The following is a 15,764-nucleotide window of genomic DNA, read 5'->3' as shown; positions in this document are numbered from 1 at the left end:
CATTATTTCCAAATTTGTCACCATTTAAAAAACTCCACATTTCTGTTTCTCACACTGAAGTGGGTAACTCACATCTGTTAACGTTATATTCTAACTCTATGCTCTCAACCATTGACTTAACTTGTCCATACTCTTGTGCAGCCTCTTTACATTTTTAACCCTACTCACTGGCTTAACTAGTTTTTTATTAACAACAAATTTTGAAACACAACATTTCATTCCCCAGCCAAATTGTTGACGGTGGTTGTGAATACTGGGATTCTGGCACCAAATACTGACTGCCCCATATCAGATCACTTGCACCCATCATTAAAGAGAAAATCAACAACTCTGATGAAGATTAGCATTCAATTACATTCTTGGCACAAGATAAATAAAAAGTTAGCTCCACCAAATATAAGGGGTACACAAGGAATTGCAGATGCTGGAATCTTGAGTAAAAACACAAGGTGCTGAAGTAACTCAACTGGTCAGGCAGCATCTGTGGAGGGAAATTGACATAGAGCGTTACTTTGTAAAATGAAGAGAAAGCATTGTGACTTGCTTTTCTATCCTTATGCAACATTAATGTTAATAGATATTAAATTAGAATCAGAAATATTCCAGTTCTATTAATGCTCAGGATCTCTTCTCTGATTTTAATCTCTCCACCATGATTGGCTGTGTCTTCAGCTACACTCAGCTCTGTAAGTTTCTTCTTCACCAACTCCAATCCACCTCATTAAGTTTCAAGTCGGGACCCTTCATCAGATTGTAGTAGGTGGGCAGAAAGCTGAAAAATGTGGAGTGGGGGAAGGTCTGGCAAGTGATGGGTGGATACAGATAAAGGGGGTTTGGATTGATACATGGGTGGAATAAGTGACAAAGGCTAGAGATGAAAAGGAGACATAAGGGTGTCAGATCAGGAGAGAAGAGGAGTAGTAAAATGAAAAGTGCCAAGTTTCTTTACCGAGAGCGTGGTGGTGGATCGTTCAAATTATTTTCACCAGAGAATAGCACCACCGTTTTTCGTTATGGAGAACATAGAACAATATAGCACAAGAACGAGCCCTTTGGCCCATAATGTCCATGTGCCAAACATGATACCAAGTTAAACATTTCCTCTGCTTGCACACGATCCATATCCTTCTATTCCTTGCATTTCAATGTGCCTATCTAAAAGCCTCAAATGCCACTATCGTATCTACCTCCACCACCACCCAGTAGCACGTTCCAGGCATCCATCAACCTTTGTGTAAAAAAAAACATGCTTCAACATATTTAAACTTTGCCCCTCTTATCTTAAAGCTATGGGCTCCAATATTTGACATTTCCATCCTGAGAAAAATGGTCTAGCTGTCTATAACCTATCTTATGCCTCTCATATTTTTATTTACTTCTATCAGGTCTCCCCACAATCTCTGGCATTCCTGAGAAAACAATTCAAGTCTGTCCAACCTCTCCCTATAGCTAACACTTCTTAATTTAGACATCATTTTGATAAATCTCCTCTGCACCTTCTCCAAACTCTCCACATCCTAAATTTATTGGGGCAACTAGAACTACTTGCAATACTCCAATGCAGCCTAACCAAAGTCCTATCAAGCTGCATCATGACTTCCTGTCTCATACATTCAATGCCCCAACCGTTGAAGGCAAGCATACCATATGGTTTATTTACGATATAGCACAGAAATAAAATATTATTGTGAAACACTGGAACAATAAGTCTTATCGTATGGTGTATTAGCTAAATGATATGTTCCGTTTATAGTGCTATAAATAAGTGCACGTTTACCTGGTTTCATCCTATATTCACCGGAAGGCCCCATGTTTGACTTCCAGTTTGTGCAGAGGTAGTTGGAGCAGTGCATTAGGGCAATAAAAATGAGTTTAGTGTTCTTAGGTTTAGACCACCAAACTAAACCTTAACCTGAACCAAAATTTCACGTGTGAATGGGATTTAGCATGAAGCATTCTGCAGCTAAATATCACAGTGCCAGTTTATTTCTGATGAAGAATGACCAGGTTCAAGGCACTCCTACCTCAACTACCTTGGAAAAAAAATATTTATTTTCCCCTCAGATCATAACACAATATTCATTTAGTCCTTTCAGTCGAATCAATCTATTTTCTAATTTAAAATTTAAATTATCTTCATTACAAAAATGATTTTCATACAATGCTGCAGACCAATTTGTTGGACTTATCAATCTTTGCACATTTCAGCAATTTATAAACAGCATTTATTTATTTAACAAAGCAGTTTTGAGATCACACTGATGGCTTCAGTGCTGGCCTGTGGTATCTAAACATCGGCAGACAGTCATTTCTTTGTTTGTGTTGCTGAAAGGAATAGGAAAAAAAATTGCAACGCTAGTAATTTTGTGAAAGGAAACAAAATCTGCAACACCACCAGCAAACAGATTATAGAAAGTGAAAGCATGAAACAAAAAGGATACATTTATAGCTAAAAATCAACAATGTTCATTGTTTCTGAGGCTCTCCAATATAACACAGACCAAGCAGCAATACTTTGTCACTGGGTGGAAAAGAACAAGCCAGGAGTCCATTGACTTACAAATTCAAAGGAGAAAATTGGAGTTGGATTGGACGCACCCTCAGGAAACCTGCCACAAACATCACCCGGCAAGCCCTGAAATGGAACCTCAAGGAAAAAGGAAAAGGGTCGCCCCAGGAACAGCTGGAGAAGAGGTGTCCAGACAGAAATGTCAGAGAGTGGGCTCAACTGGGGAGATCTTGAAAGAACTGCCAAAAACCAAGTGAGGTGGAGGACATTTGTCAATGGCCTATGCTCCCTACAGGAGCAAAGGGCTTAAGAAGATGAAGCAGCAGCAATACCAACACTTATTTTAGATTAAATTAGAACAGTTTTCCATATTCACCAGTGTCTTGCTAACTCATTAAGGGCTTGAAATGTAGATTATATGTGGTGTGTTCACTGGCCAATGAGATTTTAACGAGACATAATTGTAGGATAAGAGTTTAAGATTGAGATGAAGGGAGTTTTTTTCATCCAGACGGTTGTGTATATTTGGAATTTCCTGTGCAAAACTGAGATTAAAGTGGGAAATTAAAGGATATAGAAACAGAGTAATAGGAGGAAAATGTATGTTTAAACAAAATATTAAGTAGTGTAGCAGACTTGAGGAAACAGTAGTCAGTCATCGAGTCAGAGGAGATAGCTGAGGCAGGTACGATAACAACATTTGGACAAGTACATGGATAGAGAAAGTTTAGAAGGATATAGGACGAATGTGACTAGCATATATTTTATCCCTTACTGTACAGGAGGCTGAGGGATGATCTTATAGAGGCGAATCATGACGGGAATGGATAAGGTGAATACGCAGAGTCATTTTCCCAGTCAGGTCGTACTCCTATTTCATCATGTTGGTCAGTGCTACTGACACACAGCTGCAGTGACCCTGATTTGATCCTGATCTCTGGAGCTGTCAGTGTGGAGTTTGCCCATCTATCATACTTGTGGTACTAGTAGTACTATCATAGTAGTAGTGTGAATGGGTGATCAATGGTCAGCATGGACTTGGTAGGCCAAAGGGGCTGTTACCATGCTGTATTTTCCAATCAATCAATCAATTCAAATCAGAGGTATTATTTTTGTTCGCTCACTTATCTATCTCCCTGCAACATATTCTCTTTCAAATTTAAATCGGATTCTCTTTCATCCATCTATGCTAATGGGTAATTTAGTGTCACTAAATCTATCTATATTTGGAATGTGGTGGGAAGCTGAAGCAGCCAGGGAAAACACATGCGAGCACAATGAGAAATGGAGATAACATAATGTTATCTCCATTTCTCAACTACTCCCTACACACCATGAGCAATTTAGAAACCCGCATGTCTTTGGGATGTGGGAGGAAACCTACACAGTCATAGGGAGAATGCAAATTCCATACTCTCCTGAACACCTTGGAGAAATTGCACCCCATTTCACTATGATTTTCCCGGTCAATATTGGGAAAGTTAAAATCCCCTACTACTATGCTCTTATTTGACGCAGCTGTCTGCAATCGCCTGGCATATTTGTTTTTCCAATTCCGTTGACTATTTGGGGGTCTGTAGTACACCCCCAACAAGGTGATTATCCCTTTCGTAGACACAAAAACTCAAGTAACTTAGCGGGCCAGGCAGCATTTCTGGAGAAAAGGAATGGGAGACATTTTGGGTCGAGACCCTTCTTCGGTTCTATTGCCAGAGCAGTTGTGTTTATGGATTTTGGGGAGAAGGTAAAACCGGGCTGTGCAAGCCTGGGAAACAATACAGTTAGAGGCAGTGGAAGGGCAGACAGCCAGAAGTGATACAATCAGAAATGGTCTGTGAGAATACGGCCTGGTGCTCATCTGTGGGATCATGGTTCAAGAATAGGAAGGACGAGGTGTCGGAGAGCTGTCGCCTGGCCTCACCAGTCAGCTCACCAGGCTACCATTCCACCTCCCTTGTTGGTGGCTTTGATGATAATGTTGTGGTTGAGGCAGAGTGAGCGGAGGGCTATACGTTCAGAGGGGGTGAGGTTAGAGTAGGTAAGTAGAGTGGAGAGGTTGAGACGGTTGATGTAACGCCGGCAAATAGAAATAAAGGTCTAAAGAGGGTAGAAGGCTGTTCTGGGGAGTCCAAGAGGAGGGGACCCGGTGGAGGTGGGAGAAGGGGTCATCACTGGATGTTGAGGACTCCTTCCCATAGAAAAAGGCACGGAGCTGGAGGCAATGGTAGAAAATCTCCACATCGTTGCAAACCCAGAATTAGTTGAGGTGGGGGCAGAGTGGAACAAAGGTGAGGCCTCTTTTGAGGCCAGACAGTTTTGTATCGGAAAGGGGGGGGGGGGGGGGGGGGTCAGGGGGGGATGGTGAGGACACGACCAGGGTGGGGTTGTGGTCAGAGGAGGGCCACATTGGGCTGGAGTAAAGATAGGTGTCGTCGGCAGCAGCATTGGTGGTCCTGGGGAGACAGTGAAGGTTGGTGGCCCCGAGGATGTGGTGAGAGTCGGCAGCGGCGGTTTCGGTGGTCCGGCCCTGGGATTGGCCGGGAAAGCGGTGAGGGTTGGAGAGCCAGTGGATGTTGATGCTGCTCCTCCTGTTGGCAGGTCGTGGCCCCCTGGTGGTCGAGCAGGCGGCGCAGTCCAGCGGTGGGGCCACGGGCCTGCGGGCGGTCGAGTTGAGGCGTTTCGGTGGAGGGACCTGTCTGGAGGCGGGCAAGCTTGTGATCCTTAGTAGAGTCCAGGTAGTGGTGGAACATTTTGTTGAAGGCTTGGATTTGGCAAAGAATGAAGTTAAGTTAAAGTAAAGAATGAAGTAAACCTTCACTTCCTTGTTCCTCAGTTCCAACCATATAGCCTCACAAGACAAACCATTCGTAATGTCAACTCTCACCACTGACGTGACGTCCTCCTTAACCAATAAAGCCACCCCCCCCCCCCCCCCCCCCCCCCCCCCCCCCCCCCTCTTTTACCCTCAGCCCAGTCTCTCCTGAAGCACCTGTATCCCAATAGATTGAGCTGCCGGTCCTACCCCTCACTGAAATAGGCTTCAGTAATAGTTACATCCCAGTCGCACGTACCTAGCCATGCCCTAAGCTCATCTGCTTTATCCGTCAGGCCTCTAGCATTAAAATACGTGCAGTTTAAATCAACCTTCCTTCCTTGCTCTCTGCCTTTCTCCTGCCTATTCTGTCCTCTAACCTTTCTCTCACCACCAAATTCTACCCTCTCACCTGCATCTGTCCTGTGTGAGATCCCACCCACATGCAACACATACATTCTTACCTGGTAAAAACAGCCAAAATGGTCAATATTTATGTTATAAAAAATTATGGAAATAGGGGTAACCGTGAGAGATATTTATCAAACTTCAGAATTCCAAAAGTGAGGAGAAATTATGGTGGAGAGAAGCGAGAGCTGAAGGGACAACAACAGCTAAAGTGGTTGGTGAACATTGGCAGTGCAAATACCAAGATTGAAAATATTGGGAATTATCGTGTTTGCTCACTGCATTTCATCAACAGTAAGGCATTCTTTGTGTTTTTTCTTGACTCCTTTGGTACCTAAAAAGTTTTAGAAGTGATAAATCTGGCTGTAAAATCGCCCATGGTTCTCGTGGGTTTTTACATGCAATAAGAAAATGCTTCTGAAGCTAAATTTATCATTAAAAAAAAACGCAATCCATACGTGGGTTTTGAATTACATGTTGCTCAGATGCAAGACAAGGAATAGTATAATTGTTAGCTGTTAATTGGACAAAATCCAGCTCAGTAAATTTACAATATCTTTGAAAGAGAGTAGGTGTTTAAGCTGTCAGGACATTGTATTATTTGCCAAAATATCAATTTCAATTTTTCTTGTTTAAACCCTACACAATTATTTACATTAATTTATTTATTATGCTGGGACAGAGGACAGGTCCCGCTGTGCTGGCAGCCATAGTAAATGCTTACCTGAAGTTCACCACTTGTACTCCAGAAGGCGCGTTGCGTGGCAACCGTACGGGTCAGGGGTCGTGACCGCGCCTGTGCAAGGGCCCTATTGTCATGTGTCCCAGATAGAACAATGAAATTCTTACTTGCTGCAGCACAACAGAATAGTAATAGTCTGGTCAGAAACGTCGAGGTCCAGGTCCCTGAGCTGTTTGGGACTGAGCTTAACGAATGTAAAGGAAGAGGTGAAGGGTTCGGTGCCCGGGTTCAAACTGAAGGGGATGGAGGCAACGACCACGTGACAGTCTCGTCGATCACGTGACAGTCTCATCGATCACGTGACAGTCTCATCGATCACGTGACACGTTGACCCGCCCCCGACGCCGTGTCACGCGGGGCAGCGGCCCGATGCCTGACGTCATGTCACGTCACGTGACGCATTCGCGGAATGTTGTAAACAGGCTCGAGGCGCCGGAATGAGCCGAGAGCACGGGGACGGGGGAAATCAAAACAACTCAATCTTTACAGTTCCCAGATAACTTTAACCTAGCGTCGGTGCAGAACATTTTATAATAAATCCCTAAATAAATAAACCGATGAGCTTTGTGCTGAGAGTGTGGGTGATTGAAGGGTTTGTGATGTTGATCACCCTCGCTACCTCCCCGCCCCTCCAACTTGCCAGGGTCCCGCCTGACTTCCGGTGCGCGGCCTGGGCTGGAAGCGACGAGGCAGCGGGGCTGAGACACAGAGGGAGAGAGAGGCCGCCCCACCCCACAGAGCCTGAGCTGAGAGAGAGGCCGCCCCACCCCACCCGACAGAGCCTGAGCTGAGGGGTAGACACACGGAGAGGCCGCCCCACCCACAGAGCCTGAGCTGAGGGGTAGACACACAGAGAGGCCGCGCCACCCCACAGAGCCTGAGCTGAGCCGAGCAGGAGCCCGGAGAGAGGAGCGGGGAGGGAGACGGTAGCCCGAGGCCCAGCGCTCGGGCCGGCCGGCTGGCAGTGAAGGGGAGGCGGCCAGAGCCCGGGAAGGAGCCGCGGCCATGGCGCTGTGCGGGGCGGCGGTGGCCGCGCTGCCCTGCGAAGTAATTGTGCACATCTTCTCCTTCCTGCCCCCCTGGGACCGGCTGCGGGCCTCGTCCGTCTGCTCCCGCTGGCGCGAGTGCCTCTTCTACCCGTCGTTGTGGCCCGAGCTGCGGCTCCGCCTGCGCGGCTCAGCCGCCGAGCGCTGCCGCCTCGATTTCCTCATGAAGAAGTGCGGCTCGTTCGTGCGGGAGCTGAGGGTGGAGTTCGCCGGGGGCGGCGGCAGCAGCAGCGGCAGCAGCCGGCCCGACCCGCTGCGGGGCTACATGGACGAGGTGGTGTGCGTGTTGAGGAGTGTGAGAAGCAACCGCAACCTGCAGAAACTCAGCGTGTTCGGCGACATCTATCAGCAGGAGCCTGACGATAAGCACTCGCACGAGTAGGTATCGGAAGCCAAGTGGAAGGGGTGCAAGTAGGGGGGTTGGGCAGGGGTGCAAGTAGAGGGTGGGCTGGGCAGAGTAGGGGTGCAAGGCAGGGGTGTAAGTAGAGGGGGGAGGGGGGTAGGGTTGTGGGAGGGGGTGCAACCGGATGAGGGGTCTGGGAATGGGGTGCATGCAGGTCGGGACCACCCTGAGCTCATCTCAGGGAAGATGTTGTGTTATACGGCGACGAGCTGTTGGATGCAGTGTCCATCCTTCAGCTCTCCTCCTGGGGGTTGGATGTGCAATGGCACTGATCACTGCCCCCGCAATGTATTGAATAGTATATGAACCTCGGAACAGAGGTGATTCTATCATCTATGTGTGTGTGTGTGTGTGCGCATATACTTCTATTTTTTTTGGCAAGTTTCTCCAAAACATTGATTCTTTGACCCATTGCCCCTCCAAGTAACCCGGTGTGGTGCGAATTTTGGACGCATTTGAGAAATAGTTTTTATCATATTGACTTTGTGTGCCAAATTAATCTGACCAATACTTTCCTATAGTGCTAGCAGCAAACTTGCTGGATTTTAATGTAACTCTTTGCATACGGTTTTCTGCTCCTCTATTGACAGCTCAACGTAGAATATAAAATAAATATTTTACTGATAAAAATACCTGTTTGCTTTTTCTTTTGTCAACTCTCGTGTTTGTTTATGTGAAGATACATAAAAACATAACTTTACATTCTTACTACTTAACTTTACTGTGGAGTCTATTGGTTAGCAAAGGCCTAATTTCAACAATCTCCAGGGTCCAACATCTTTCATAAAATTGTGGAAAAGAAGCAGATGGTCAGAGATCTTTTTAGATATCAGACACTGGATTTATTTGTGGTAATCAGGTCAGGCTGTAAAATAAGAACATAATGGCTGAAAATCACATTGTGGAACAAAGCTGCAATGTTTCTCTGGATTGGAAAATAAATGTGCAAGTTTGATTAGAAACATAGAAAATGGGTGCAGAGTAGGGGTGCAAGTGGGGAGCAAGGCGGAGATGTAGGGTTGGTGGGAGGATTCTTGAGGATGCTGGAATATGACTACCATTTGAAACCCATTAACCATTTTAAGCCCTTGAGCTTTGGCTAAATAGTGAAGTGCTTCGAAGTTGAGTGGCATCTATTAGTTTGAGATGTTATGGCTCTAGATCTGGCATTTTGTAGTATTGTAGAGAATAATATTATGATTTTTTTTAACTTTGTATTTGCGTCCTGCATGACTGCCATGAATTTTGGGATTTTTATAGAATCCCTGTACATTATTTATCTTTAGGCAAAGTCAAAATAAACATGAAGTGCCATAGTCGGTGAGATTACATGGTTTCAATTAATAGACCCTTGTGAAAAATGCAGACATGAACTGTAATTGTTTTGTGGAACAGTTCGATTAACTATTCTGGAATTATTTTAGTTTTCTGTTGAATTGTCTTCATTGATTTCTGGTACAAAATGATTCGATTGCATAATTTTAGAAACATTTAATCTCTTGCATAGGCTCTGTATTTACCCTTTTTGTCTGTTTTGTTTTATAAATGTTTGTATTGTTTTTTCCACTTTCATTTTCTTTCTCTTTTATTTCTATTTATTTAAATAAATTGCAACTTAAAACAAAAGTCTGGGCAGATATTTTCCCACCCCAGACTGCACCCATTGATTCTTCGGTATGCTAAAGAATATTTTTTTGTGGTCCAAACAATTTATATAAAAATGTAAGTCTTGTATGCGTGGATTTCCCCCCCCCCCCCCCCCCCCCCCCCCCTTTTTTATTAAAGGTTAGGTTTGCTAGGATATATTTTATTTTAGGGCTTGTGATACTGAAACATGTATATCAAAACGTGGGTTACTGTCTGAAGAAGGGTCGACCCGAAACGTCATCCATTCCTTCTATCCAGAGATGCTGCCTGTCCCGCTGAGATACTTCAGCATTTTGTGTCTGTCTTCAGTGAATTTTGATAGTTAGATTTCCAATCACATTTTAAGGAGAATTTATGTCTGAGATAGAAAATAGATTCAGGAGTAGGCCATTCGGACCTACGGATTATCCAAAATCAGTACCTTGTTCCTGCTTTCTCCCCATATCCCTTGATTCCGTTAACCCTAAGTGCTGTATCTAACTCTCTTGAATGCATCCAGTGAGTTGGCTTCCACTGCCCTCTGAGGCAGAGAATTCCACAGATTCACAACTCTCTGGGTGAAAAGGTTTTTCTTCATCTCAGTCCTAAATGGCCTACCCCTTATTCTTAAGACAGCCAACATCATCAGACCCACACCATCCTGGCCACGCATTAATTTCACCATTGGCATCGGGAAGAAGGTACAGGTGCCTGAAAACTGTAACATCCAGGTTCAGGAACAGCTGCTTCCCTTCAGCCATCAGGCTATTAAACACAACAACAAATGAGCTCTGAACTCCAATAGACTAATTATTATTGCACTATACTTGTTTGTTTATTGAGTGTGTGTGTGTATATATACACACTGAACTTTTCTTTTCTCCTGTTATGTACTATGTTTACATATTCTGTTGTGCTGCAGCAAGTAAGAATTTCATTGTTTTATCTGGGACATATGACAATAAAACACTCTTGACCCCTGGTTCTGGACTCCCCCAACATCGGGCACATTTTGCCTGCATCAAGCCAGTTCAAGACTTTAATGTTTCTATAAGATTCCTTTCATCCTTCTAAATTCCAGTGAATATAAGCCCAGTCGATCCATTCTTTCATCATATGTCAGTCCCACCATCCCGGGAATTAACCCGGTGAACCTACGTTGCACTCCCTCAATAGCAAGAATGTCCTTCCTCAAATTAGGAGACCCAAACTGCACACAAAACATAGCAAACATGTCCTTGTGGGTTCATCGAGTGACTTCTGCCATCAGTTTTCTTCTGGGTTCATAATTTACATGGGCTTTTCAATTCTGAGCTGAGGTTAGATTTTGGGAAGGTTGAAAAAATAATTTGGGGAGCGGTATCACCAGCAGTAAACTGCAGAATGAACCCTTATGTTAATTGGAGCAGTTTAGGTGAGTGTACCTCAGGAAGGAGAACGGTAATTAGTATACATCCCATGTTTCGATCCGTACTGTGTATTAAAACTTAAATGTCTTTCACCAGTGAATTGCAGTTCAGGTCAATGTTTGTAAAATTATTTAACTGTCTTAACCCTGTCATTATCATCAGCACTATTGGTTAATGTGGATTACATTCTATTATGAAACGTGACAGTCGACATTGTCAAGATTAAATAAATGTTTTCTTAATAAATGAGTGTTCGCTTAAAAATAGGAATGAAGTGCATTGCAAGTGTCAGAATTTGCAATTGCTTTAAATGGAGGCACTGTTATTTTGAATGATCATACTTTGCCACCATCTTGTGTGCAGCATTGATACTGCAATGATGATGAGCAAAGGAGAATGCAACCTGACCCAGATATTTCAATTTTGGTTTGTCGCCTTGCTTTTTGTGCAGCTCTTGCACTGTTATGTTGTGCTGAGTCATAAACATGGCCCATTTAATGAACCAAATTTCCCAAATGTTAATTAGCATTATAGGGAATAGAGATTGTAAATCATAATACAGCCTGAATCATGACAGGAGATATTCATACAATTTAAAAAACAAGTGCCTTGAGTTGTAATGTTTTACATGGTAGTAACCATTGACCCAATATTTTAAAGAAAAGCACCAAGTGCTTGTTTTAGGCAGTTGTATTTAATTGGTATGTTGATAAAATGGAAGTTGAATACTGTATAACTAAGGCAATGCTCAAAGCCCAGAAATCCACAGTTTAAAGATGCAAAGAGATGATCCAATTTCCCTGAATCATTTTTTAAATATTATCAATACGGTGCTGGAGCTACTCAGTATGTCAGGTAGCATCTGTGGAGAGAGGAACTCTTTATGTTTTCAGTTGACTCTTGATTAAAACTGCCAAACATGTTTTAATTTGCAGAGAAACAAGGAGGGGCAGAGGGAATAAAGAGTGTCTGTTAAGTAACTGGATTTTAATAATTAAAACTGTGATGGTGGCATGGATTTATCTTGTTCTATTGATGCAGTTTTGATTCAATATGTATTCTTGACTCAATGTGAATTCTATTCCCGACAGTCTCTTTGGGAATTGTTGAAAGATTTTTAGGGATTTGGACGTGTGAATCTGATGAACTGCTGTTTAGAAATATAGCAAATGTAATACTTTTGTTTATTACAGAATCCAACAATTGATTGAAGAGGTATTGGGAAATTCCAAACATCTGAAATGGCTCTCTCTAGGTTTTATGCTGGAGGTAGTAACTCCCACAACACTAGCAGCCTTGCCTCAGTCCAGTGCCAACTGCATTGAACATCTGAGTCTCCTGGATACCCATTTTATTAATAAAACCCCAGTTATTGAGGCAGTTGAGCTGGAGCGCTTTCTAAACCTGCGATCACTTGCATTGGATTTCTGTGATTTTACTGCTGAAGTGTCACGAGTACTCGCCAACAGCAACCACGTGCCTTTGCATAGGTTGTCTCTTGTAATACATCACCTCTCAATGTCCAACACACACGTTTTAGATAACATGCCACAGGATGCAGATTGGAAGGTGCTCACCAGGCACCGTGCAAATCTTCGTGTTTACATCATGGCCTTTAATGTCAGGAATGACATTTTGCTAAGAATTCTGAAGCCAAGCATACCTTTAGGAAGAATTCACTTTGACAGCTCCACTAATGGCGTTTCAGGTGCTCTGGTAGATATCATATCCAGGCAGTATGACAAATCCCTTACCCACTTCCTCCTTATAAAGGATGTAGAGCAAAGAATTAATGGCTTCCCTGATCTCAGCGACAACCGAAATGAAGACCCTTTGGTGCTTTTGGCATGGAGGTGTACAAAGCTTTCTCACCTCTCAATCCATGGTAAGTAGTAAATGTATCTGAATATTTGCATTAATATTGACCTTGTATAGTTACTTTTGACTCAAATGTGTTTTTCTCGTCATGATTGTAGACATGTTTACTTTTGTGCACTTGTTGGATCAAGAAAAGCCAAAATTATTACAGAATAACAATAACTTATTGTGAACAGATTGAAGAGCGATTGGATCTTTGACAAATTAAATTATCAAATTTTCTAGAGAACTTATTGTCATCAAAATGGAGAAATTGATTTTCTAGCAATTTAATTCATTTTGAAAATGTTTAATATATTAAATTTATGACATTTCTGTAGAGGGTAAAATCATCCATTCTTTAAAAACTGAGCCAGTATGCAATTTTTACGGAGTAACATTGTGATTTTCATACTGCATTGTGAATTGTTTTAGTGGCATAGCTTTGTGGCCATTCATGATTCTTTGGTGTTAGTCAAACTCTCCATTTAATAGCATTATGTTTGGATAACATCGTTTTTCAATGAAGTTTTATTATTCTGAAATTTTTGGTTTCACAAATATTGGGATGCTTTATTCTTACAAAGATTTTCAATCTGAAAATGTGTCATTCTGGAATCTTGAACTGCAGCATCATCATGCTGCAGCTCAAGGATTTGGGGTCTGGACCTTTCTTCAGGTCCTTGACCTGGAATGTTACCCATTCATTTCCTTCCACAGATACCGTCTGACCTGCTGAGTTCCTCCAGCATTTTGTTTTGTCATTCTGGAGTGGTTTGTTAGGAATTTAAAGTTATGGTTTTATGTGTTTGAATCTATAACCATTTGAACTTTCAATTTTCAATCTAGGCTATGCAGTTTGGGCCCATAATCTTATCGCTATAGCTCGGCTTCGTGGACCTGAGTTGCAAGTTCTGGAGGTCACTGAGGAGAGCATTAATTTTGATGAAGACGCAATGGCTGACCTGGATGGAGATCCTCTGCATAATCTCATTGAAGAAGTATCCATAGGTCTGGGAAAACGGTGGCATCCGGTGATGAAAAATGAAACCCTTTATGTTTTCAGTGAGACTACTCGTTATTTTTACAAGGAGATGCAGCGTTTCAGTGAAGGCATTTAGCATTTCAAAATGTCTGCATTTCTTAGAAATAAGTTAACATTTACCTGTGCTGTTAATTAGTATTAGTTCTAAGTATATACACTTGTTTATCCTGCTTAATCTGTAAATGTAGTTGGTATTGGTTTAGAGGTAGATGTGGCAAGAGTCACTGGATTTTCTCTGTCAGCGCCTGTGTCAACTGCCAAAGAAAACAGAATGAAGAAGTGCCCACATGCTGGCAGGGGCAGGCCAATGGCTGGTCAGCCAGAACCTACGAGATTAAAAGGTCGAATTTTCGACCTGCGGTACACAGCTGTGCTGTGGCTCAGTCAACAACGTTACAGCTCTTTAATGAACGTGCACCTGGTTCACTGTGAATAGTGAATACAAAAAAATCAGTTCTAACAAAGCTAGGAGCTGCTGCTATGATTTTTGAGAACATTCCACTAGGATAACTTTTAAAATCTTGTTAAAGCAAGAGGCTTTAAAAGCCGCAATGTTCAGGGCAACCGCGGGTACAGTCGTGGTCTCTGTGAGACTAGCACCTGACCCCAGTTTTAAGTGGTACGAATGTTGTGCATTTAATGTAAAGGACAGCCAGTATTACTCAGTGTGGCCATCATGCTGCCCAGCAGTGCTGTGACCTGGCTGCTTTGTATAAGCTTGTAAAACAAATTTACTGTATGCAACATATGTCAAGATTCTATTTATGAAGAAAGTATGAGGTGTGATTGTTTCAAATGGTTTTACCATCTTGTGTCAAAGATGATGCGTTTTGACAGGTGTGCATTATGTTGCGTATCTCCAGTGATTAATGCACTTACCATGCGGATTTTATATGTACATCTGTAGAGTGGATCCACTGGTGCAATGTATGAAAATGCCAGATGTGGTGCGATTTTATCATTGAATGAGATCATATGAAATACTGACAGAAAATGTGAGGAAAGCAGTTGAATGTTAAATTAATGTTTAAAGTTTGTGTTGACTGCCGATTGTTTTAATCTATCAATAAAGCATTCAAAAGTCTTATTTACGTAATGTTTAGTACTAAAGTTTTGGGAATTTACAATGATGTTTTAAGCTTTATCATGTGTAAACTTTGCAAAAAGTTGCATGTACTGACAGTAAACTACATTAATTGTCTAAACTATTTTACATACACTTTGAATACTGTTAGTATTTGCAGTAAAGTGTGGTTTCAAACTAGATTTGATTTTTTTTTTTTTTTTTTTTTTTGCTCCTACCATGCTTCTTGAATGTAGCATTTGAAATTACAGTGATCCTATGAGGTTTCATTACCAGGGCAATTCCACAACACATTACAATATTTTTTTTTACCCAACTACCACCCCATTTAAAAAAAAAAAAAGAACATAATTAACAGGACTTGGCCCAAGTTATTGTTTGGAGTTTTTCCCATCATTTTTTTGTAAATTGCTTGTTCTGTGATTTATAGTAAAATGTTCTGATTGGGCAAGAAAACCTGTTTGATGGCAGTCATTAAATAATATTTTATGGAGAGAGCATGGTTAAGCAGTAGCTTAACATCTGTCTGTTAGATGGAAAGGAATAGTAATTGAAATGAGTGTTTTGTGGTGAGTGAGAAATTGAAGATATTAGTTCCATTATTGTAGTCTGATACTTGCTTGGTCTATGCCCAGAAAACAATTATAATCACTAGTGCCAGTTAAATTGTGGCAGAATTGAAATATCTCTGGTAACCTCAGTGGCTGAATAGAAGTAACCAACTATTTTAGTTATCCTTGCAATTAACGTTTGCTAGACTAAGCTACAAATTTAGTCATTGGATGACCAAATTTTCAAACTGATGTGGTAGGATGATATTTTT

At 42.1% G+C, this 15,764-nt stretch overlaps 1 protein-coding gene across 1 annotated transcript; it reads left to right on the top strand.

Moving 5' to 3' along the window:
* Positions 1-7,227: 7,227 nt before the first annotated feature.
* LOC129700227 (F-box only protein 33) lies at positions 7,228-14,948 on the top strand. Its single transcript, XM_055640519.1, has 3 exons — positions 7,228-7,895; positions 12,149-12,840; positions 13,662-14,948. The coding sequence occupies exons 1-3, from the start codon at positions 7,477-7,479 to the stop codon at positions 13,931-13,933; spliced, it is 1,383 nt and encodes a 460-aa protein (XP_055496494.1). The 5' UTR covers positions 7,228-7,476; the 3' UTR covers positions 13,934-14,948.
* The last annotated feature ends 816 nt before the right edge of the window (positions 14,949-15,764 follow it).

This window comes from Leucoraja erinacea, chromosome 9 (assembly GCF_028641065.1).
Source record: "Leucoraja erinacea ecotype New England chromosome 9, Leri_hhj_1, whole genome shotgun sequence".
NCBI classification, from domain to species: Eukaryota; Metazoa; Chordata; class Chondrichthyes; order Rajiformes; family Rajidae; genus Leucoraja; species Leucoraja erinaceus.
This window is presented reverse-complemented; position numbering and strand designations above follow the sequence as displayed.

What these genes read in the sequence shown, in the direction of transcription:
- LOC129700227 (XM_055640519.1), top strand. Translation starts at nt 7,477, where the DNA reads ATGGCGCTGTGCGGGGCGGCGGTGGCCGCGCTGCCCTGCGAAGTAATT. An exon ending in GACGATAAGCACTCGCACGA is followed by an intron (nt 7,896 to 12,148) that starts GTAGGTATCGGA and finishes TGTTTATTACAG; the next exon opens with AATCCAACAATTGATTGAAG. An exon ending in TTCTCACCTCTCAATCCATG is followed by an intron (nt 12,841 to 13,661) that starts GTAAGTAGTAAA and finishes TTTTCAATCTAG; the next exon opens with GCTATGCAGTTTGGGCCCAT.